Here is a 24,693-nt window from a genome sequence, read left to right on the forward strand (position 1 = left end):
GGGTTTCAAGACTAAACGATATACTCCTATGCTTTGTGATAGAAGTAGATAGACAGGCCTAGACAGTGTTCAAATCCAGGCTGGTTCTATTTAGCTAAGCATATGACAAGAGAAAGTATTTTATGTGTACGCTTTCCTTTTAATTTTTTATTTATATTTTATTTATAAGAGAAGTCGATGATTCTCTAAACGTCGGCCGTCGATGTGCAGAAATGTCCCTTGCAGAATGTCTTTCGTGTTTATGTATTTAATTTGCTTTGATTTGAAAGAGTATTTTCAGGTAGCCTACTTCAAATACTGGAAGAACAAACTGTGCCCTACAAATAAACCGGCCTTGTCTTGATCAAAGATATGCCCTCATAGATTATGTCCTCCAAGTGCTTCTAGCTTAGCTCTGAGCAATATTTTCTTTTCATTCTCGTTGCACAGCATGAAACAAGCTGCACGACAGTCGTAATACTGCACTTCCGATTCCAATTGGGCAATTAGTGGAAATATCCGCAACAAGAGACTGTGCTTTTGTCAGGAAATGTACGCTAATGGCCCGTGGTCTTTATATTCCACCTCCATTCACCTCCACGGCTGAAAAGAACGTTTCAGAACTTTCTACTTTTCAAACTTCTGTGGCCAAACTTTTAAAAGGTTTTTATTTCTCAGCTGCTCATGCTCGTCTCTGTTCTGGATCACTAATGTAAAGCAAAAGGTGACAGTTTTGCACAGATGCCAGAGCAGTCCAGGGACAGAGGCGGGAGGAGAGAGGACTCACTCTTTGGCATCATGGCTGATCTGTAGGTTGATGTGCTGCATGGTGCTCTTCACCTGTGGACACAAACAGAACAGAAAACATCTTTAAGTGCTGAACAGGTTTTTCTAATTATTACTTTGAGTGTCAAGGTTGTAAAAATGATACCAAGATACTGAATAAAGCATCAAGCAAGTATATATACTCCTTTTCTAAATGACAGCTTTCATGAACAGTAAAGAATGGGCATGATCTTCAGCAGAAACTGTCTAAGGAGAATCTAGGCACTGGGTTAAAAAAATGTAAAATCAAAATCACTCTCTACAATTTTGAACCGATGCATCAAAATTGGTATTGATTTAATTATTTCTGATTGAAGGCAAGACAGACATGGATACAGACTGTACAGATGAGATCAATACAATCACATTTTCATTTTCAATCAAATGTTTTTCTCTTGTGTTTTTATTTTAAGCACTTTGGTCTGCCAAGTGTTGATGTGAAGTGCTATAGAAATGAACTTTGATTTGAAATGACTTTCCACTTACACTTTCAAAACAGAAACCTCAGTTATTAGTATCAGTTAATCAAAAGCAGTCGGCATTTACTGATTGATGAGTGCATAAATGTGAAGGGCTGGCTAAAAGTTAGTTATGAAAGTTGAAAGCACATGGTTCTGTGGAAGGAAGTTGTGCTAAAGTCAAAGTAAATGTGGCTCTCCTTGACACCCGAGGTTTTTGTGTGTTTTCAAAGTTCAAGTTATTAATAGGTGCCGTCCCGGTCTCCCCCGTTCCACCAGACTGTAGGCATTTTGAGGGGATTAAAGAAGGCCCTGAAGGATACAGTGCATTTTCAGCCAGGGATTATCGCCCGAGTATGAGCTACGTTCACAACCTCAGTGTCTTCACAGTGTTCTCTGTCGGCACATTTTGGCAGCGCTGGCACCCACAGACCTCAGCTAAAAAGCAGATTAAATGAGCAACTGTAAAGCGCTGCTTTTGGGTTTGCCGTACTAAAGGAAGACGCCCACAAAAGGGACTGGTGCAAGTGTGTGAGTAGTGACCTGGACATGCCCTGTCAGCTCTGGAACAGCGCCCATTGCTTTGCACATTGCATGAAATTGGGTGCAGACAGCAGTTCATAGAAAACGTCAAGTCTGGCCACTGGCAAAATTAAAACAAACGATTTGAGTGCCACTCTACTGCATTGTAAACATTATAGAGATGCACATTGTTATCGCAATATTAGGGAACAAAACCTTTTCTAACACAACCAACACAAAAAGGGTAGCTTAAAATGTGCAAGACTTAAAAATAAGTACTACTATAACATTGTTATAGCAATATTTAGGACAGTTGAATGTTGCCATCTCATATTGTGCATCTCACATTTGACTTTTTTTTCTTGTGTCTGTGTAACTCACCTTCTCGAGTATGTGGATCATGGCATATTTTCCACCAATTTACCCTGACTTGTATTTAGTACCAGCTCTAGTGCTGACAAGCCTGAGGAAAAAGCTAATGAAATGAAACGAAATTGGAGTATTTTGTAATTGTCGCCATGTTTCAATAAAAATGAGAAAATGTGATTATAATTTAAAACCTACTTATGTATCTGGAGATCCCAGTCTACACACGTCTAAAGTATTGTACTGGAGGTAAGGTGTGATGTGTTTTGCCCAAGCAGCAACAACAGTGTGTAGGAGTCGGGATTCCAACCACCAACCCTGCCACGTATAACGGTCTGGTCTCTGTGCACCAAAACAACTTATCATCAGTGTGTGGTAGTGTCCCAGTGTGACAAAGAGCATGGAGGGTCCGCCCAGTCAGGCTGCCAGCCCCGGCCCGCTGTATCTGTGGCGGGGCAGACTTTCCTTGACCTGCTGGACGGCTGCCTGGGTGAGAACACTATCAGGGGACTGATACGACCCACTCTGCCCCGCTCTCTGGTGCATACAGCATTAATGTGTTTACCGTCCTCTCACTCTACACTAATGCATGTGTGGCATCTACTACAAAACACCTTCAATACGTCTTGCTGTACTTTTGATCCATATTATGCTCAAAGGGAATGTAATTTTAGTTTAATTCACTAAAACATGATATTGCACAGCGTATTTGAAATAATACTTATCAGACTAGGCATAACACATTATGAATTAGACAAGGTTTATGAATATATTCACAAGAATAAATGGACGATCAGCAGGAAAACCCATTTGCATTCATTTGCTTGTTTTCAGGTCAGAGTGCTGCATTTTTAATGGACTTAATAAGGACACAATCAAATTATGTTGAGGCGCCGTCTTTGTTTGTATTTCAAATATTTATGAGAGGTAATTTAATTTACCTTTTTAGAGCAAAGCCTTTTAATTGCATATTACTAATTCATGTCGGATTCCCCTATTTTATCCAATCAAATAAAACCTTTTCAGATTAAGAAGGCCATAGTCTGACCAGTGTCTCCCTGTAAAGCTTTAAACTCCTGTGTTGGCTATAACTGGCTTGATGTGGCTGATTTCACAGTAGATCAGCTCCAAGAAAACCCATGGTCTTTGAAGCACTCGTCTCTTCAGAAATCCTCTCCGTCACATGGTCCTTTAGATCGGCAGTGACCTCCTGAAAGGCTGACAGCTTCCCAGCCCCTTGGGTGCATCAGCTGCTTTAGGAAGGAGATGTATAGAGGGGAAGTGTGTTTTCACGTGTCTAAAAGGTCTCACAAGAGATTTGGACTGTGTTAGTTCACAGGCTCTAGATATTGATTTTTGTCAAGGGCAAAATGGGTTTGAAATTGGGACATCATGGCTTTCATTAAGCGACATGAATACATACTGTGCACTAGAGGTCGACCGACATGGGTTTTTCTAAGGTCGATTTTAGATTTGGCCAATGCCGATATACACGGCCAATTTTCCCAAATGTCTCGTCTATAATCCTGTGAATGATGCTCCTAAACTGTAAAATGCGTCAGTGTTGAAGTGCGACAGCAGGGGGCACTTTATTGGGGCATAGGGCTGATACATTTATGTTTAGCAGGTACTTCAGAAGGAGCTTGTTTGAAAGACAAAACTCAGCTGATTCAAAATCAATAAAAGGCAAGTCTCTCATGGTTGTGAAATTAGAAGCAAAAGTCTGCAACGTAAAAATATACAAAATACAATCTGAGGTGTACAAACCTGTGACCGACCAATGCGAATGTTAGTGATAGTAGAACAGGCGCAAATTCAAAATATGTTATCTGTACTATTCAAAAGGGTATATTGGAAATAGGCTTACAAGGCAAGATTGATAATCAATAAAATTATTACACAAAAACAACAATTTACCTGTTATACTAAATGAATGAATATCAAATAAAAACTAATAAAAATAAAGAAACAAAGTGCTGGCCGGTATATCAAGGTTGTCAGAGAAAATGCAAGCTTTCAGTTGTCCAGTCTGAAGGTCGAAGCACTTTGTATGACTGAATGTCAGGTTTATCATGAAATGGTGATAAAGCATCATGTGGTAGTAGATGCTGTCACCAGCACAATCTCATCCATCATCCAAGATAGAAGCTCTTTGGGAGTTTTTGTCCATCAATCCTATTTTTACACACGTCTGAGCTCGTGAAGACAGGTTATAGACAGCAGAAAGTCAGCGTGATATAAGAGGTGGTGAGGGTCACGGGAATGGAGGTTGCCACTGGCTGCTGTGATTAATAGACTTCCACATTGTGAATGAGGCCAGCAGTGTCCATTGTGCCCACCTCAATGCCCAATGTGTTCACAGGACCAGAGTCAAACCGTGAGGGTGATGGATGAGCTGAGGGCTAACCCTGTGGATAGTCTATGGGGACAAGGCGACTGCTTCATCTAAATCACCCAGGACATAGTGCACAGATGGCCTTGTGCATGATGGCAACTGCTAACCGCATGTACGAGCTATACAAGGGAATCCCCATCTATCACAATAGGGATATTAGCTAAAGTCCTGCCTGCATATTCAAACATGCGCCCGCCTCACCGCTATTTAAAGCTCCTACTAGGTCACTTTGCTTTTCCTGTGAGCAAATATGGTGCTTTGTCTAACGCTGTGCACTGTACCAGACATTCCTGAGAAACTTTTAACCTCAGGAGGACTGTCCTTGTGACTTAAACAAGATATTTTTATTTTAGCACAAAATGGCACAAGATTTTGTTCAAGATCAGGGTCTTTCTGTCCTCAACAATACTCAGAGTCAGAGAGGGTATCACACTGACATTGACAGAGATGTGGGTCTATAAAACTGGAAAAAAGTCAAACTACTCTGACTTCAGCCTGAGGGATTTTCTCTGGTTCCACAAATTCAGCACTAAAGATGAGAGAGGATGGTTTACGATACTGATTAGACGTCTGCTATATTCTATTTAATAAACTGAGATATAATTATGTTTACACTACTCCAGTTTCTTTATACATGCTTGGCTTCTCTCTGGTTCAAAGCCCACTGTAGACTATATTTATCTATATATTTTCAATTTTGAGGATAATTGACCAGACTCTAGGGAAATCATCAGTCGGCAGCATAAAGCCGGGATTACCTGATACTTCCCTTCTTCACTGAGGACATTAGATCACAGGCTTTTAGGCACACTATAGACTCCAAATCCACTCAAATCCAGCCAATCCAACTGATGAGTCCCCTGTGCCACGATATACTGACAATGAGATCCCCGGCGTCACCTTGCCAGAGCGGGAGACGGATGGAGAATAAACAAGAAACAGGAGCCTCAGTGACCTGTGATCCAATCAACATCTGCCTGTACAGCTCCTGCAGCCTCAGTCATAAGCAGCATCTTCATGTTATTTCAACTTCCTGCTCCAATTAGCAGCACCGTGCCTGCAGCTATCGAGAACCACTCCGGCATGAAGTTCAGGGCATGCACCACTTCCCTACTACACATAGGTGGTTTGACAAGTGGCCACTTCCAAACACCACAATTATTTATTCCGTACTTTCAATGGGAATCCTGGTGGAGCTGTAGTCTCTACAACAATGCTCTGAAATGCAAAGGATATTTCTATTTGCTTAGCAGCTCATAATTCAGTCTTCTCTCAAATGTAATGTTCCCTGATCTGGTTTAAAATGCGCACAGTGAGAAGATTAGCAAAATATATCACAAATCCAGAAAAAATGCTGGTTGATTTTTTTTTAAATTGTGCAGCCCAACTACACTATTTAAAAATTAAAAAAAAACTGTACTTCTGTATCACTGTAGATTTTTCCCCCACAAAAAATATGCGATTTTTTTCCGATTCGATTTTTCCCCCCATTTAAAAACAAAACCCCCAAACAAAATTATATTTAAAAAATATATATATTTATTTATATATATATATATATATATATTTGTTTATCTAAATAGGGGATAAGGGACTATACAGAGTTTAAACATGTTAATCCCCCTACATGTTCCAGCCATGTCCTAATGTGTAGAATGAGCCCAGACCTATTCACCACAACTGCCTCTAAAATCCTGCACTGTCACTCAAAAAGTAACTGCAGTTTCGCGTAAGACCTGATGTGGCAGTAGTGAGCATAAAATGACCAACTTGCATCTAGTCTCTTTAAAGTGCATCAACATAAACAGAATTGCAAAGGCAAACCCTTTCTCTAACTGAAAAGTCACTGTGCAATGTGCAACAAAGATGGTTAAACATACTGTATTACTGTATACTGTACTGTAATAACATAAAATCCGTAGATGGGCTCTTTTCTTCTTGGCACATTTGTACAGCAGCAGGACCTTCTTCATCTGAGCAGAGAGCAGAGTGCAAAAAAAAAAAAAAGCCCCCCCCCCAAAAAAAAAAATCCAAAATTTTGTTTAAAAAAAAATGAATCGATTTGACCTACCAACTCGATTTTTAAATAAAATCGATTTTTTTTTCCTAGCCCTATATCACTGCTATAATAAACTATTAAGAAGCTGCAGGTAATTTGTCCCCTTTTGTTTTACACATTACTAAAAGTAAATAAACAAACAATCCTTACCTGTTCGTTTTCGGCTAACCACCTATGCTTCTCGTGCATTGAATCTAATATGTTTGAAACTCAGTTCATCCTCTGTTCATAATTACTAACGACCCTTCCAAATCCCAACCTTGAATTTAAGAGGCTGAGAGGACGCTGGGAGATTGAATTTAATCCCACTATACAGTAAAAGAGGTGACCTTTCTGCAAGTTACTTTGATTTTTTTTGTTGCCCAGTGATGCAACTGGATTAGGGAAATTAAGCCGGGGATGAAGAAAGTTATCTGTGAAGCATGAGCTAAAACCTCTGCGACAGTTCCAGGATGTCACAGCTTCATTCACTTGTGTACTCATCCAGGGGTCCCGAAAAAGGCACAGGCTAATCAGCTTCCACATATCCCTGTACGTTAAAGAAAAAAAATCAGGAGGCCCCCAGGGAACACAGCCATCTGTCACTCGGCTTCTTCTGCACCTGCTTATGAGGTGTCCCAGCCACCCCAAAGCAGACTCCCGCTTGATGTCAAACCAAAGGTCTGGCTGCACGCGGGACTCCATACCCTGAAGCATATGCCAGACTTAACATTTCACACACACAGCAGCCTGTAGAGGTCAAAACGCATAAATACTTTACCATGTGCGCTCATATAAAGCCCACTAAAAGGACGTGTGCCTGGACATAGAAGTCTTATCTCCAAGACAAACCACAATCATAGTCTGAATAGCAACGGGAAACTATATTGAAGGTGTTAGCTCTGCTTCGGTTTGACCACTTATAGCGCAATCTCAAAACACCATCAGCGCTGCATCAGGCCTATCAAGACTTGGAACAGACAACCAGGACATTCCCTTTCACTATAGGATGCCAGCTTTTTGATAAAGGTTTAGTAGGACATACTTTAACAGTCCTACAACATGGACAGTAAAGAGCAAATGACAGGAATTTAGCTAAATCAAAGAACAAGGAAAGGGCTGCTATATTTGCACAGATTTCAAGAGACTTCCGCCTATTTCAAACCAACATTACCAATTTATGAAAAGTGGCAAAATAACAGTAGACTGGACGTTTTGGACCTTTTAAAAGTTACTGCTAAGACCTAGTGAGTCAAAAGGGTGCGTTGAAAAGGTCACATTTGGACAGTTTTGATTTTTAGAGCAGAGAAGATAAAAGAGCCCGAACACAGTGGCAGGGAACGAGAGCATAAAATGTCAAGACTATGAATTTCTGTCAGCATTGTAAAAAATATACCTTTTGGCTAAAACACAGTGAACGTATTGTGCCTTGATATTTCACGTTACTTAAACCAATGTCTACATATGGAAAAGACAGTGTATGAGCTCTTGTGACATCTCATTTCTTGTGCGGTACTTGCGAGCCTCCATTTAGAGCTAACTGCATGTAAGTAGTTGGCTAAAAATGCTCCAGATATTCTTAGAAGGGGCCTAGTGATGGTTTATGGCTTTAGAGAGGAATTCCGTGTTCTTTTACGCTTCTGCGGAAGAACAAAGCTCAACAAAAGTAAGCAGGATCACTGAAAGCTCCGTGAATGAAGCAAAATACTACTCCATGTATAGTTTTAATGAGGGAACAATGTTATACCGTGGTTAAAGCCTCCAAAAGACGATATTGCGTGGTCTGTACCCTTTAAGCCCGTGTCAAATATACCATGCTGTGTGACATGCATACTGCATGATCTGTACAATACTTACCACTTGGTTGCGTTTGCGATGGTACGGCTGAATTATGGGTAATCCCAGGGGAGTCCCCCACTCCACAGTGTGTCCCGACTTGGAAATGAGCCTGGCACTTTCCGTCAGCCAGTCCTGGAAACGGCAAGAACAAATACAGGAGTTCAAGAGCATATCGAGCAGGCATGTTCAAACAAGGCCACAAATTTGAAACATCTCTGTTCATAGTGTTCCTACCACTGCGTTAAACATCTCATAAATCTGGCTATAAAAAGATAATGTTCTGTGTTTGGTTTAAGCAAGAACTCCCTGAAGGCGCAAACAGATGATCTAAATGCATTGACTCTGCACTGTTTCATAAGCCATTGTTATGGAGGGGAAGAGAACAGGTGAGAAATTGTTGCTTAATTTAAAAACGCAAGTGCTGCTTGCGCAAGTGTCTGGCACAGCTTTATGTGAATGAAAGTCCTGACAAAATCCCACAAGGATATTTTCACACAATGAGCTGCTGCGAAGATAAATATATGCCCTAGCAAACCAATGTAACAGCCTCGCCCATAGCAGCCCCATTCATCACGGCTATAGACGTCAGCCCGATCCCAGGCACAGTGAGAGGAAGATAGCTGCAAAGCAAAGGGAGGGAGAGATTAACTAGATAGATAGCTGGACTGACTGACTGCTCCGATCAATATGGCGGATACGAAGGAAGGGGAAATTTGGCAAAACAGTGTGGGTGCAAAGTGATGGGGATGCCGAAATTTGTTGCATGAGTAAACGGACATTTGCATAACTGAGGCTTATAACACTGGTTTCGATACAGAAGCACAGATATTTTAAGTTTTGAAATATGAACAAACAATGATGCATGAATAATATTAAAGGTCCTATATCAGGCAAAATCGACTTTTTGGAGCTTTTAGCCATGTTGTTATGCTATTTCCTTATCAAAAACACCCCCAGAGTGGTTTGTGGCTTCATTCACGCAGTTCTCAGCAATCCTCCTGAATCCTGCTCTCTGAGCAGCTGCTCAACCCTCTGCTGGAAAACGACTGAGTTGTGACACTCTGACGGTTTTTTGCGGCATAGTGTCAAACAGGAAGAGCCCGACGTCTGTAATGTAGTGCCTTACAGCCTAATTTTAATTTATAAAACAGCTTTCAAAAAAAAAAGGAAGCCCTTCCAGGTCAGGGCTGAAAACAAACGCAGAACAAACCTGAGCGTCTGAACAGTTGTCATGTTTGCACTGAAGGATGTGAAGAAGGAGCTCTTTCTAAACTATTCTGGACACACCTGTTCTTTATTCTTACCTAACGATAATGTTGCGGAGAAAAGCGTGTTTGGCTACGAGAGGTGCTGGACTTTTTTCAACCTTCTAAAGAAGAGGCCACTCGCCAGAATTTGGAATTTCTTTCCGGGATTCAGCGACTATCAGCCAAAATAGTGTTTTCTGTGACTGTCTCTGATGGATGTTTGGTAAACCTTCGCCAGAATCAAAGTGGATTAACTTTTATAACCAACGGGAGTCCCCAATGTGATGGAGAGGCCAGGACAGAGCGGTGGTGAGTCAAAACAAATGTTAGCATGTGTGTTAGCCATTTATGAAGCTGTGTTGCAGATGTCAACTCCTTATAACTGTATTGTGAAGTAACTTCACTTATTGCTGTGATATTTATATTTATTTTACTGCTAATAATGCATGGGCAGATCCGCTCGGAGAGAGGGAGCGGAGTTAACTGAATCAAAGCGTCTTGTCTTCCGCGTTTGGAAAAATACCCCCAGAAAATACTTATATTTCTCACAAAAAATAGTGCTCCATAGCGGAAGAGGTACAATATATCATATAAATGCCTATACTATACTTTGGGATGGCTAAAATAGCATGATACAGATCCTTTAAGAACAAGACAAGCGTTCACTTTCCACAAACGGCATGCTAGCAAATCGATGGTCCCAGGTTCAAGTGCAGAGCAGCACAGAGCAGGTCCAGTGATGGATTATGGACTAAATTAAGCAGAAAATCTTTCAACTGTTTCCTTCTCCCTCCAAAACAATCACTCTGATACAAAGGTCGGGATTTTACAACATTAGGTTCCCTTGTCTGAGCACGTGGAAGTGACCCACTTCAGAGCAGCAGGTGCACACATGAGAGAGCGCCATAGTTGTAGGGAAGGGGATTTTTCATAGTGGACCGGGCCATCCCTGCACAGTCCCTAAAGGGTGCACACTGCCAGCGGGTGGCGGTTCTATTAGCTATCCCAGACCAGGTGCACATCCAGAATCTATAAATGGACCATGTGATGAATGAGAGTCTACGGCAGGGTAATAGTGAGGTACAAAAGTCATTAATAAAAAGGTAGCCTACATTCAGGACTGGGTCAGGAGTGACGCGAGTTTGTTACATTACAAAGTCATATTGGATGTAAATGTGCGGCTATTCACACATTTCAAACTTTTTTTCTACACCTGAGCATTTCATACATTTATGGCATTTTGTCTTTTATAACTTTGACATATCTACTGTTATTTTTTGTGGTATACTTTATTGTCCTCATGGGGAACCTGTTCGGAGCAGAGGGTGATAACAGTGCAGCTCCAGCGTTGACCCATCTCCTGAATTGGAGTAAGGTTTTACCCTACTGTGCATGTTTTGGTTGATGGGGAAAACTCACCCAAAACCGGGAAGGACGAGCAAACTCCACACATAAAAACCTAAACCTAACCTAAACACAGAGACCACCTCATGACATCAAGGGCCAGATCTTGTGGCGGCGCACGGGGCGGCGCAGACTCTTGGCGAAATATTTTCCGAGTGGCGGCGCTATATGTGCCATTCGCCTCCGCCACCTGTGAGGGGGCATCACAAGAGGAGGTGACTGCACTGATGGAAACACGGCTGACATTCACTTCCTCATTTACATTGCGCTGTCTTGCGTTCTTTCTTAAGCCTTAGGCTCTCACAGGTCAAACTAAAAACTTGATTTACCCCGTCGTGAGCTAAACGATGTTCACGTCTCGAGAGAAAAAGAGCTACAGCGCCCGCTGTGGCGTGGATCGGCCCGCGCTTGGCGTGAACGCGAAGCAAAACAAAAGCACATGTTCACCCCCCACTCCCACACAACCACTCTCCTGGACGCGGAGTCGATCTGGTTGGAGGAAAATGTGTATGTCTCAACCCACTTAAATGCGCTAAGTCTGGAGTGGCAAGATCACAAAGTGCGCTCCGACTGAGCGCTAAATGTCACGCTATCGTCTCCGTTTTGATGCACAAGATCGGGCCCCAAGTGTTTTGAGCTCTTGGAAAGGAGTGACTGAGACTATTGTTCAGCAATGCATGAATGAAACAAAACACCAAGTATGTCTTGATGATTATATTATATTAATCTGGAAATACCCATGTATTGTACAAACCTGGATTTCTCTTGTGCCTGTAAACATTTCTTTTAAGCCGCTGAAGACAAGCCGTACCAGGTAATGAGATGCGTCCCACACATAGTCCTGGAAGAGAACAAAGAGTTAAACCTATGTATTCATAAGGGATGTCCTGTCATTATAAATCTAATTAATGGAAACATTAATTGCATGCATATGCTCAATTTGTCAGGGGCAAACGGTCAAACATGATGTAAAATAAAGCCATCTCAAGCGGCTTCTGTGATCAGCAATTACTGTGAGATTAGCCTGCCTCTGTTTTGGGTTCATAGTGTCAGAGTGGTTAGCACTTCAGCTTTTCATAGTGCTATATTTCTCTATTGCTATTCGATCTGTGAATCATGTTTTTAAATCAAACGTGCATATTTTAAACATATCCAGAAGTCGTGTTACACCAAATAAGATCCCAGGTAGACAGGGTATTTTGATGTTGGCATTAGAGTCGACCGATAAGGGTTTTTCTAAGGCCGATGCCGATTTTGGAGGATTTTTTTTGGCTGATGCCATTATAGTCTTGTATGACTTATAGTTCCAAAATTATAAGCAAAAGTCTGCAACATTAAATGTATAAAATATGATCTGAGGTGTAAAACTTGTGACCAATTTCCATTGCAATGTTTCTCAGTTCCCCTGAGGCCAAGGGAGTAGTGAGTGACTGAGCTCTTTCAAATGTAAAAAACAGAAAATCTGTACCACTCTCAGCCGAAATATCAGTCAACCTCTAGTAAGCATGTTGATTGTTGATGATAATTGAATGGACGTAATGATATTTTTCAAAAGCAGGAACTATACTCATGCATTGGAGCTTCATTTCTCCAGCAGAAATACAATCTTTCCCACAACAGCGGCTGCCTCTGCCTCCACCTATCCGAGCGCAATCAGTCACAATTACACTTCCCACTAATTCCCCGTTTTAACAATTATAGACATTATGCAGAAGTCATTTGGCCCAATTCTCTAGCTGTGAGGCAGAGGATACGCAGAGGCATGACCCAGCCAATCCCTTCAACACATACAATGAGATTAACTGCTGCAGTTGCATGTTTACCACTGCAAGATAGTCCCTGTGTCATAGCCTGAGTCTCCAATGAACTTCAGTTTCAATCACCCTTTTTGGGGGGATCTCACATATTTCAGGTAAATGCCCCGCCCACCTCAAAGTAAATCACCTTAAAGCAGAACTAAGTAACTCATGCCCCTAGAGGCCATAGGCGCCATTGCAAGTGTCGTAGCATGTTGCGTTTTTTTACTCATTAAATTATCTTTGAGAGTAAATACTACGCTGACAGAAAAGACAAAGGGAGAGAGGGATATAGGACGTTAAGATCATTTTTGTCACTCAAACTTGGCTGTAAATACTGCTAAAGTGGTGCTAGCCCACAGTTAACTTCTTCTTCGTGATTCTACTAGTGTGTATTGGTGCTCCAGGCCAGCGCAGGGAAAGTTCCAATCATGGTTTTCTGCCCAGAGACACCAGGGGGAGATGAAAGACCCCTGAATCATCCCATTAACAGTATTACTCCCTGATGGACTACGAAAAGATTTACTAAGGTAAAAAAGTTTCTTAGTACTGCTTTAAATAATTTGTATAGACCTTTTGAATAAAAATGAATAATCAGTATTTACTAGACTGCAGGAAGCTAAATCCCACTTGCTTAAGGTTCCAATTATGTATAAAAGAAATGGGGTAATAACATGGTAGGAACATGTACTTATAATAAGGAACGACAGGAAGTCCATATGGAGCTGATCCCCTGCTAAAGGGCCTCTCCGTCATGCCAGGCTAAAAATAAGACAACTCACATTCAAAGGAAGCCCTCCCGCATATCTCTCTTTCTCCCTCTCTCACTGTACCTTGGGGAACTCATCAATCTCCTTGAGTCTCTTCTCGATCTGCAGGCGTCCCCCGTAGCGCGTGACCCCGTACACCACAGTCATCACCGTCTGCTTGACCACCTTCCGACTGATGAAGCCCTCCAGGACCTGAGCGATTTTTAGGCCCTTCTCTGCATCCCGCGCCCGCAGTTCCTCCACCTGAAAAACAAAGACAAAATGAAGTGTAGTACTGTCCGTCGTAAAGGTCAACAAGTCGTATGAAGTTCAAACAATATAAATATATATATCATATATATATATATATCATTAACTCAATATTTCCTTTGGTATTAGCCATGGCAGAATAGATTTAAAATAAAATGATTGTATACAGGGGGTACTCCAAGCTTTCCACCAATACATTGCTTGAGTTTGTAAATCTTAACCGACCAAACTGATTAACTATGACCAAATAGCCAGGACACACACAATTCACTGAAATGCTAAGAGCTATGACGCATAAACCTACACCTTATACTCCCAACTCCAAGTTTAAAAACTTCCGAGATTTTAAGATGCCTTTTGATGGCCTAGATCTCACCAGCTGGGTTCCAAGATAAGTTTACTGTATTACTAAAATCCTGATAAAATGTCCCATTTGCAGAGCATCCAAATTAGCAGATATAGATTCTTCCTGTGCTGTAATTGTTCAATAATGGGACGTCACAGTGAGACCGCTGCTTTGATTGCATACTTTGCACACTTGCCCTTTGAGCTTTCTGATATAGTTTAACTTTGAGGCTAAGGTGCGTAGCATATCAAGTGAGCAAATTACATGCAGACCTAGTGCACAGGAAAACTTCAAGTGAGAGACAGGTCTAACTATGCAATCTGATGAACCATCAGAATATTAAGTATGCTTTCTTTGAATTACGTATAAGCTTGCCAGCAAGATAAATTCTTGCGATATTTGTGAGACGTTTGCCGACAACAAGAAGCACTTTTATTGACACTAATTAAATACATGGCGAAGACACAAAACGTTTTTACTTTTTTCAAAACTCTATTCAATGAATTTGCTGTTTGAAGTTATGATGGCCAAAAGTTCATCCTCCCCTTAACAATATGTGCTAGAGCCATAATATCAGGGCTAATATCAAGTAGAGACAAGACTGAACACATTTTAAAACGGTTGTGAACTGCAGACCTGCTGCGCCACTCCACTGTAGACGTCCTGGGGCAGGTCGCAGGGCATGAGGTTGACAGATGTGGCACCTATAACATCTCTGCCCAGAGCGGCGTAGTGCTGCAGCCCATTACAGGAGCCATCCTGCAGCAGAAGAGGTAAGAAAAGATGAATGTGGAGGCATGAAAATAAATGAACTACTGAAAAATGAGAAACTACATACAGAAATCATGATTTAACAAAGAACAAAAGAACAGAGCAGATTAGTACAATTATTGTGAAACAGCTCAGTGGAAATAATTGATTAAAGCACTTAATGACGAGATTGGTTTGTCCCAAGACCCAACACTAGATAATTAAACCATTTATAGCCAAGACATTTAATTTTTCTTTTTTTAACTGAAAACTGAGCAGCACTTGAACAAATTTGACACGATTGAATAGACAATTACTAAATGCAAACATTTACCATGTACTTAATATAATTAGATTTTCAGCCAAAGCTCACAATAACGTTGGGCATGATTGGTTTCCAACGCTTCAGAAAAAGTCAGTAGCTTTGCCTGATTAATTGATTCATAAATGAAGTGTAATGTAGTGTTAACACAATGTGAACTGTGGGCCTAATGCAGCTGGTAAATAAGATGTTTACCTGGTGAACAGGAAAATGGGAAATGAATACTTCGGGATCAGGCGATCTCACTGCGTTGGCTATTTCCATACAACACGCCAGCGCCTGCCACGGCTCATCAGCAGTCATCCACCAGTTCTTTCCCTGGAAACAAGCAAGTCAAATGGTATATTCAAACATGGCTATGGCCTCCTTTCACAGATTTGTCGAAAATACCATTATACCTAAAAATATGCTTTGACAAGACAGTTATTATTGCTACATTTCAAAGAGTTAAAATTGTTGTAACTTTGCATTAGCTGTACTGAAACGTCTATGCTGAATCTGCTTTTTTCTGCGTTATTCAGCAATAAAACCACCAACTTAGGTGCAGTCTTAATTGTGAGACTTTTAATATTGAACACTGTAAGCTCCAAAAGAACAACATAACAGCTTATTTTGAGCCTATGAACATCTTCAACTGCACAGTATGAATCCATTACACTGATCAAAAAAGCCACTCACATTCAGAGGGTTGTCGGCAGAGTCCAGTATATCCTCCATGATGGAGTTGGCGTACTCCAGCCGCCCCTGTAGAGAGCTCCTTTTCTTTAGTCCTGTCAGATTGACTAAGTGGATCTTTAACCAGTCCAGACCCTTAGGACCGAGGGTCTTTCCTTCCGCAAACAAAAGAATGGCCCGTGTGACATCGCTCCCCAAGTGGTTAAAATACGGCGGACAGGGGTAGGTCCGACCTCTGAAGTCCATGCTGTGAGGAAACCAGAAGATCTCGTCGCGCATGTAATTGGCAATAGACAGTTTATAAAGTGCGTCCATTCGTAAACTGTGCATCTCGCCGCATTTCTTTCTGGCAGTGACAACCTCTCTTTTGACTTGGGCCTTCTCAGTGGCCGTATATGATGGATCTTGGGGGTTAAAATGGGGGATCTTAGGTGCTTCTGACATAGGGGGAGGGATATCTAATTTATCACTACCTTTGTCGTTGAAAATTGAGATTATAATATCCAAAAGCGGCTTATTAACTTTCCAAGCACAGTTCCCGAGCTGGTTTAGAGAGTCCATGACCGGCTGTAGGTTCTGGCTCCTCTCCAGCAAAGACTCGTGCTGGGTGGCTCCGTCTACAGTGCGCATGAATTTGGTGGGGGTGAGCAGGTACGCCCCGAACTTGACCGAAGTCCAGGGCACAGGAGGGCACAGCGTTGGGATCACGTACGAGTCAAAAGTCAACTTGGTGTCCACGGCGTCCTGCAGGATCTGGGAGAGGATGGGGTGAGGTTTAATGAAGCCGACCTGCAAAAAAAGACATCAATTTAATACACAAGGACAGGTGGGTAATAAAATGTGAGCTCTGCAGCTATTCTATCATCACATCTGCGAATAGGAAGAGCTATATTCGCGTGTGACCCTCGATGAAAAGCTGAAAATAGAATCCATCACTCATGGCACAGTGGCTGAGCGATAAGCATTCTTTGATTATTATCTCGTGTGGGCCTCTGTGTGGAGTTTGTGGGTTCTCCCTGTGTCTAATCCTTCAGCTAGATATTCCTGACCCTCGCTCAAGATCTGGAGACGGCTCTCCAGGAGCTGATCACTGCTCTTGCCAGACTACCCTGCAGCAATGAAGCGGTTTAGGTATTTAGGTATATCTGAAAGCAGTACTAAGTCACTCATGACTCTAGAGGCCATAGGCGCCACTGCAGGTGTCGTAGCATGTTGTGCTTTTTTTACTCATTAATTGTCAGCGAGAGTAAACACTACACTACGATAGAAAGGACAAAGGGAGAGAGGGATATTGTACATCCAAATACACAATGGAGATTTTTTTTTTTCCACTCAAACTTGGCTGTAAATACTTTTTAAGAGGCGCTAGCCCGCAGTTAGCTTTGCCTGCTAGCTTCTTCATCGTGTTTTTATTAGTGTATATTGGGCCCTCTGACCTGGTGCAGGAAAGCTGCAATTGTGGTTTTCTGGCCCCCCAATCATCCAATCATGTATTACCCCCGGAGGGACTACGAAAAGGATTTATTAAGGTAAACAAGTTACTTAGTACTGCTTTAAAGTTTAAACCTTAAAACGATTACAATCCTTTTAAGTGATACATCAACCACCAATTATTAATGACTTTTCATGTTATTATGTCATTACCTCATTAAAAACCTGCCTGAAGTGTTGCCTTGGCACATTCACGTATTTTTGAGTAATCTGTAAAAACTCTGATGGCAGCCATTTTAGGGACAGCTTTGCCTGAGTCCACCTAGGAACGCCTCCACCTCCTGGAGACGCCTCCGAGCTTTCGTCACCAGCCGAGTAACCAACCACTGCTCCTCAGCAGAACCCCCTCCCCACTGATGCCACAGACAGCCTGTGGAGGGAGCGTGTCGGAAACGGGCAGAGGTTCTTAAAGAGACAGAGGCCTATTTCAAGACATTCGCTTGAGAGAGCAATTTTATACAAGGCAGTTATTCTAATTTACTGCATTTACAGACTAACAGAAGGTTTCGTCATCATTGTAGTGTGCTATAGACTGGAGCTATGTGATTGAAAAAAGCATAATACCCCCTCTTTAAGTACAAACTATCCTCACCAATTATGGAGCTTAGACCCAAGTAAACGATATAATTATCATGAAGAAATAATTTGTATTGCTCGGATTTTACAAGCTAAAATGTCCGGATAAATTATCCTATAAACTTGAAGACAGAAGAGAAACCATTTGTCGAAAGAACAGACTAGACGTAATGACATTAAGGATTATGTTCTGTAATTAATGTATCTACTAAATGGATCTCTGGTGCAAGTTCACACTAAAGATAAAACTGTAATTGACCATGACATAAATGTTAACAAGCCAAAGTTTAAATTACTCTAGTTTTTAACTGTACAGGTCACAGGGCACTGTATGCGACAATTTGATGAAGAAAAAAAAGTGCAATTTGACGGGGGGGAAAAATAATCCTTCAGTCAAGCCTGCATGAGTCAGACTTTCCCGCTGCGCTGTAAAATCATTAGGATGCTCCCCCGTTGGCCTGACCTCCACCAAGAGAATAAGAAAATGGACAGAACAGACAAAGGTAGAGAAATATATTTGTGGGATAATGTCGATTAATTTGAAAATCTGCCTTTGTTGAAAACTGCACTGACATCACCTTTTCACAAAGTTCAATCTTTTTCCCTCCTTTGACTTGTCCAGCCTTCAGTCAGGCCCCACGGCAACAAATCAGAGAGCCAATTAAGGGGACAGTAAAAGAGGGATTAGCCGGGACCCTATTCATCTAACTTCACTGCCCCCTGCCAATTCACTCGGTGGGAAGTGGTTTGATAATTCACACTTTGCACACCGGAGCGGAGGGTAACGGGGCTTTGAGGCGACTGACAGGGTCCAGAGTGAAGGTCAAATGTGTCAAGCCTCTCCTTATTCAGAGAGGTGACAGACGAGTGATTCAGTGGGTCACGGCCGATTAATACAAAGTCAATATACAAAACCAGCAAGCCGAAACAGCAGAAAGCAACTATTTCAAATCATGAGAAACAGCGTCATTTTATCAGACCATAAGTGACATATCAGGTAAGGTATTTTAATTTAAAGTGGCTATAGTTATGGCTTATAAACCGATATTTGAGCATCTCCATGTTTACATTTCATGTCAATGGGTGAATGTTGCTTGGAGCGCCCTCCGTTGTCAGAAGGGGGAATTACACACAACCAGATACAAGCCACCATTTTCAGCTAATGGCCTGCTAATAATTCCCCCCAAAATGTATCAGGGTGCAATAATGAAAGCAGTTTGCAGAGACTAGTGGTTGATTCTGACTTTTAAAAATCAGACAGTTCTCTGTTCTCTCATCAAAATCCAAGAAATTACAAAACTTCAGCTGGAGAAGAAGAAACAACTTGACCTCTTAACCCCCCAGTTTGACCTTACCCAAATCTAAAAGCTTCTTGAAAAAAGTGTTGAAATAGCATCAAAAAGAAGACAGAGATGAGGATGAAAACGCAACCGAAACGCGATAAAGTGACAATAACGCAAGGAAAAATCTTTGATCACATTTGTAGGTGTTCGATTTCAAATAAGGCGTTACTTAGGTGTATAGGCTCTAAGCTCCAGTCAAAAGGCTTTTAGATTTGGGTAAAGCCGAACTGGAGAAAATGTGTTCCGTTGAGGCGGGGATTAAGCAGTACTAAGCAACTCATGCCCCTAGAGGTCATAAACGCCACTGCAGGTGTCGTAGCACGTTGTTTTTTTACTCATTAATTGTCCACAAGAGTAAATACTACGCTGACAGAAAAGACAAAGGGAGAGAGGGATATTGTACATCCAATTACACAATGGAGATCTTTTTTTTTTTCACTCAAACTTGGCTGTAAATACTGTTTAAGTGGCGTTAGCCCACAGTTAGCTTTGCCCGTTAGCCTGCTAGCTTCTTCTTCGTGATTATATTATATTATATTATATTGTGTATTGCGCCTCCGACCCGGTGCAGGGAAAGTTGCAAGCATGTTTTTCTGGCCAGAGACACCAGGGGGAGATGAAAGACCCCCCAAATCAGTCCATGAACACTTGTATTACCCCCAGGGGACACGAAAAGGATTTATTAAGGTAAACAAGTTACTTAGTACTGCTTTAAGAGGTTAACTAAAGAGGATGACTGCAATGCTTGAATGAAGCAAAGTGCAACACCAGGTGAGGTATGTTTTGATGAGGGTTTTGCATGTGCCCTTTCATTTAAAATGAACTAAAAGGAAAGGATGTAGCAACTAACAGGATTCACAAACAGAAATTAGAGAAATATTCCAACAATTTTTCCCAATCTTTGTTTAAATGGGATATGTAAATTGGACTAATGGGAAAATCTATGATCACATAGTTACCGGCAGTCCGATCCTCAGTGCACGGCATTTTAAACAAATAATTTACATGCAAGAGATAGAGCAGGGGAACATTTTTAAGTGCTTCTTAAAATACATATCTAACGATACAATTTATTTAGTGCATAACCAGTATAGCTAGAGTTGTATTTCCAATAATAATTCAATATAGAAAACCTGCCCTTTTAACATCGTCTTAATTACCTGTCTGGTGCTCCTGAACGTGTACATGTGGTAGAGGATAGGGATGAGTTTGCGGTCGTGCGCGGAGTTCAGGATATCGCTGTTTATCTTGAGGTTTTTCACCATCAGATCCACCAGGAATGTGCCCACCTCCAGAGTCACTATGTAGGGCCAGTAGCTGTCTGTTCCTTTCAGTGTGGGCCCAGACATGTGCTCAGCCTCGAGTTCGCACCAGCGCTCCCTGGGGAGGACCCTGGCCGCCTAAAAACGCACAGGACATTTGATTTTTTAGTAGTGGGATTAGGTAACACTGATAGTTGAAATTCAAGATTTTTAAACCTGTCAGGAATATAAGAGAAGATTGAAAAATTTACTTTACTAAACTAAACTACAGGGACAGCAAAGTAAACAAGATCAAATGAAGACAGGATATTTAATTGCAGTACTGCCTAAAAACTGCCGCCTTTGTGTTTTCCTAATTGCAACCATTCAAATTGCAAACTCTGAGCTTAAAGTTTATGCTGGAAGCAAGAAAAAACGGCTTAGCATAGTGATGATTAGGTTTTGGTTATGATAATTATTTTGTTGTTGAGAAAGTTGTAGAAAGAATAGTTTTTCTTATCAATGCATGTTAATGACTTTTTGCATAATAAATAGGTGGAAAAAAGACACTTTTGTCTCTCACAGTCAGGTAGAACCTTAACAAAACAGGAGACAAGCGTGTTTAGCCTCTTAATGGAAGCAAGATATGCAAATACAAAACCTTTCTAACATACAAAATCTGAAATTATTGTTTAAGGTTATCACATCATGAAAACAGGATAACAAGCTCAATTTTCACTACAAAGGGCTGCATGTAAAGTACCTTAGAAGCAAACACCTTCACTAACTACAGGTAGGGAGCCACTGAAAATAATGAGCAGGGGCTCATTATAATAAACAAGAGGGTTTTCTCCAGTGAGCAGCTGCAGCAGCGTCAAAACAAAGTGCAGCCTGACTCAGTGGAATCGGCTCCAACTTCCCATTGAGAAAACACAGACTAGCATTTTAATGAAAAGACTCACCACAAAGTTAACAGCAGGCTTAGCTTGTCTTATCAGGGTCGTGTTGTTGTATGATTAAAATACTGAGACATCTGTAGTGGAAAATCCTAATAATATTTACAAAGAAATGAAATGAAATAAAATGCTCTATCATCCAAGCAGATAAATATGAGTCTGGTGACACAGAAAACATGCCTTCACACAAATGTTTGAAGAAAGGATTTGTATGAATTCTGAAACGTCAGAGCCTCAAATTTGTAACAGAAAGAATCCTGCTAGGTTGGAAAGTGGAAATAAAATGGAGAGGCAGCATTTAATCCAAACTAATGCAGACGATTAGCAAGTCAGCTACTCCAGGAAACCTTTCAGAGGCCATTAGCTTGCTCAATGTATATTTCCTATAGTGTTCAGCCTTCAAACATCGCAAATTATGAAGGATTCACATGATTTTCAGCATCGACCACAAATAGATGAGGTCAAAACCTGGATGGATATTATTAATGAATGTACAGAATTGTCGTATAAGAGTGGTCTCTGAGCTAAATGCTCTATCAATTCAGTTAAGTTTCTGCTTATTATGGGGTCAGACTCGGAAACACATCCAATGGCCAGACATCATCTTATTAGACGTTAATGATAAAGAAAAAAATATATAAATGTAATGAAACGGACATAACATGCCTCGACACACTTTAGTATTGGAGCCTGGCTTCACCATTCATTTCTATGTGGACAAAAAGTGCGCATTTGGCAGCATAGGCGCAGATATGTCCTAATATGTAGAATGAGCTCAGACCTGTTCACCACAGCTGCCTCTAAAATCCTGCACTGTCACTCAAAAAGGTGTTAATTCGGGTCCGAAGTGCCGTTATGCACAAGCTTAATATAGAAGCTGCAGTTACGCAAAAGACCTGAGGTGGCAGTAGTGAGTATAAAATGACTAACTTGCATCTAGCCCCTTTAATAGCTAAAAGCATTTCTGTTATTTCTATGTGGGCATGTAGTGTAGTGTGTGCTGACTTAACAGTACAAAATAATTAATAGTTAAAAAAGTTACACCTAGTCACTATGGCAACGCTGTCCAAATTCTGATTGGATTAATCCTTACCTGGTGGGAATAGGGTGATGGTAATTTCAGAAAAAAATAACCATAAAATCCACAATGTTGAACTTTTTAGGAGCAATTAGGAGGACACTGACTGCTTTATATTAGATGGAATCGATTGAAAAAGGGATTTGTTTTTGGCCTTACCTCGGTGTCTTTGGCTAAAATGTCCACATACGAGCTGTAGATGCTGCTGATCTTCTGCACAATGTGGTTTTGCTGCTTCAGCCTCACCGAGTACTTGGTGTAGATTCGGCTTCCAAGGTCTCGGGCCAAAATCTTCAGGGACTCTCCACTGGGCGACATGTTGGCCACACACTGGTCAGGAGCAGCACAGGGTTCAAAAACGTTTAACGCAGGAAAATCACTTTTGAGCGTCATACAGAACGTAGAAAATAACCACAACGCACACCTCTGATCAGAAGTGACATTGGTTTCTGACAGAAATTGATCAAAGCAGACTCTACTTTGATACTTTTCTACAATTATGTTGAAGTCTTGTCAACAAGATTTTCTAAATTGATGCCCGTTTAAAAAAACAAAAAAAGAACAATAAATTCAATAAACCTCAATTCAATAAATAAAAGAGACATACAATGGGATTCAAAAATAAGTTAAAGTTGATGATAAAAAAGCACTGCATTTCCTAATACGTTTTACACAAGTTGCATGCTGCCAGGGCACAGGGTCGTTTACCTGAACCATGATGTCCACATACTCGCTGTCCTCCAGGAGACAGATGTACGGATAGAGGTTAAGCCTGTAGTCTCTGGAGTTGGTGTTGGAGAGGATCCTCTTGTTCTCCTTAAAAGCCTGAAGAAGAGTCTTGTGCCACTGTTCCCTCAGCTCTGAAAGCAGCTTCCTCTGAAAGCAAAAAAATGGACGAAAACAAACTTAAAACAAAAATGTAACTAACAATCTAGCAATTCTTATTTATGGTCATTTTCCCACTATTTGTAATGGTAATGGTATTATAATTAAAATTAAAAGCAACTTTTCATTGACCAACAAAATGCTGCCTCAGGGTGGCCAGTCCGATTTGAAGGGTAGCCTGTGTTACCCCAAGGCCACTTCTTGGACATCCTGTGTACAAAAAATACGCCTAAATACACAGTAAATCATTGTTTAATAATAGTTAGCAGTGCCTCTATCTATGTGCATAGGGGAATCTGCAGCTGTAGGGTAAAATTGTGTACATTTAGATTTTATAAGTGAATAGTTTTGTGCCTGCAGCAGCGATTGTGTATAGAAAGGTGGCGTTTTCCCCATTGGCCTGCCTCCATTACAATGTATTATTATTCTGCTCTGTCTGTCTGTAAATGCTCCCTAACCACCAGAGACTCTCCGACTGCTCGCTTCCCACGTAGCCCATCTGCAGAGGCACACCGTACAGGGCCAGCTCCAAATGCCACGGTTGGAAAGAGCCTCAACATTATGTTTCCTCAGTTTTGTCATGCATATTACCAACAGTTTGAGAGAAAGATCTAGAAGAAAAGTTATGCTTGTTAGTCGAAGTAGCAGGTATCAATCCATTATTGCTTTTCAAGAAAGGTCATTTCATTTAAGGTCCTGCTCATGAACATAACTAAATTGTATAGTGATGTTCACACTGCCTGCATCATGTTATAACTAGAGCAGGGGTGTCAAACTCATTTGGGTCGTGGGCCGTAATTCAGCCCCCACGGCGGGTCGCGGGCCGCATATATTGCAAAGGACTGTGGCCTAATAAATAACTACTATTGTAAACACAGCCGCTCTGGCGCAGACTGACCATTTACCACATGGCTATAATATGCTGTTTATATTCTGATCTCTTATGTCAGTGCCCTCTGCTGGACATGTGTGGAATTCTTTACTTTTTTATACAAGCTGCCCCCTAGTGGCTGGACTGAGCATTCTGGCTCTTTAAAAATTAATATCTCCGCACAGGAATGGGCTGAGGGAGACTTACTTTTATTTGACATACTCAGAAATTCATGCGCTACAAAAGGACCACATTTGCCACACTTTGTTTG

General features: G+C 41.2%; 1 protein-coding gene across 1 annotated transcript in view; it reads right to left on the reverse strand.

Annotated features, from left to right (window-relative positions):
- Positions 1–24,693, reverse strand: part of polrmt (polymerase (RNA) mitochondrial (DNA directed)) — a 49,904-nt gene that overhangs the window by 13,490 nt on the left and 11,721 nt on the right. Inside the window, exons 7-16 of the mRNA XM_079574667.1 lie at positions 23,375–23,542; positions 22,826–22,996; positions 20,552–20,791; positions 15,985–16,770; positions 15,502–15,624; positions 14,871–14,993; positions 13,703–13,882; positions 11,828–11,914; positions 8,441–8,554; positions 767–819 (exon numbers count right to left, since the gene is read on the reverse strand). Of these exons, the coding sequence (XP_079430793.1) occupies positions 767–819; positions 8,441–8,554; positions 11,828–11,914; positions 13,703–13,882; positions 14,871–14,993; positions 15,502–15,624; positions 15,985–16,770; positions 20,552–20,791; positions 22,826–22,996; positions 23,375–23,542 (2,045 nt within the window). The remainder of the gene's footprint in view (positions 1–766; positions 820–8,440; positions 8,555–11,827; positions 11,915–13,702; positions 13,883–14,870; positions 14,994–15,501; positions 15,625–15,984; positions 16,771–20,551; positions 20,792–22,825; positions 22,997–23,374; positions 23,543–24,693) is intronic.

This window comes from Gobius niger, assembly GCF_951799975.1.
Source record: "Gobius niger genome assembly, chromosome: 17".
Lineage (NCBI taxonomy): Eukaryota > Metazoa > Chordata > Actinopteri > Gobiiformes > Gobiidae > Gobius > Gobius niger.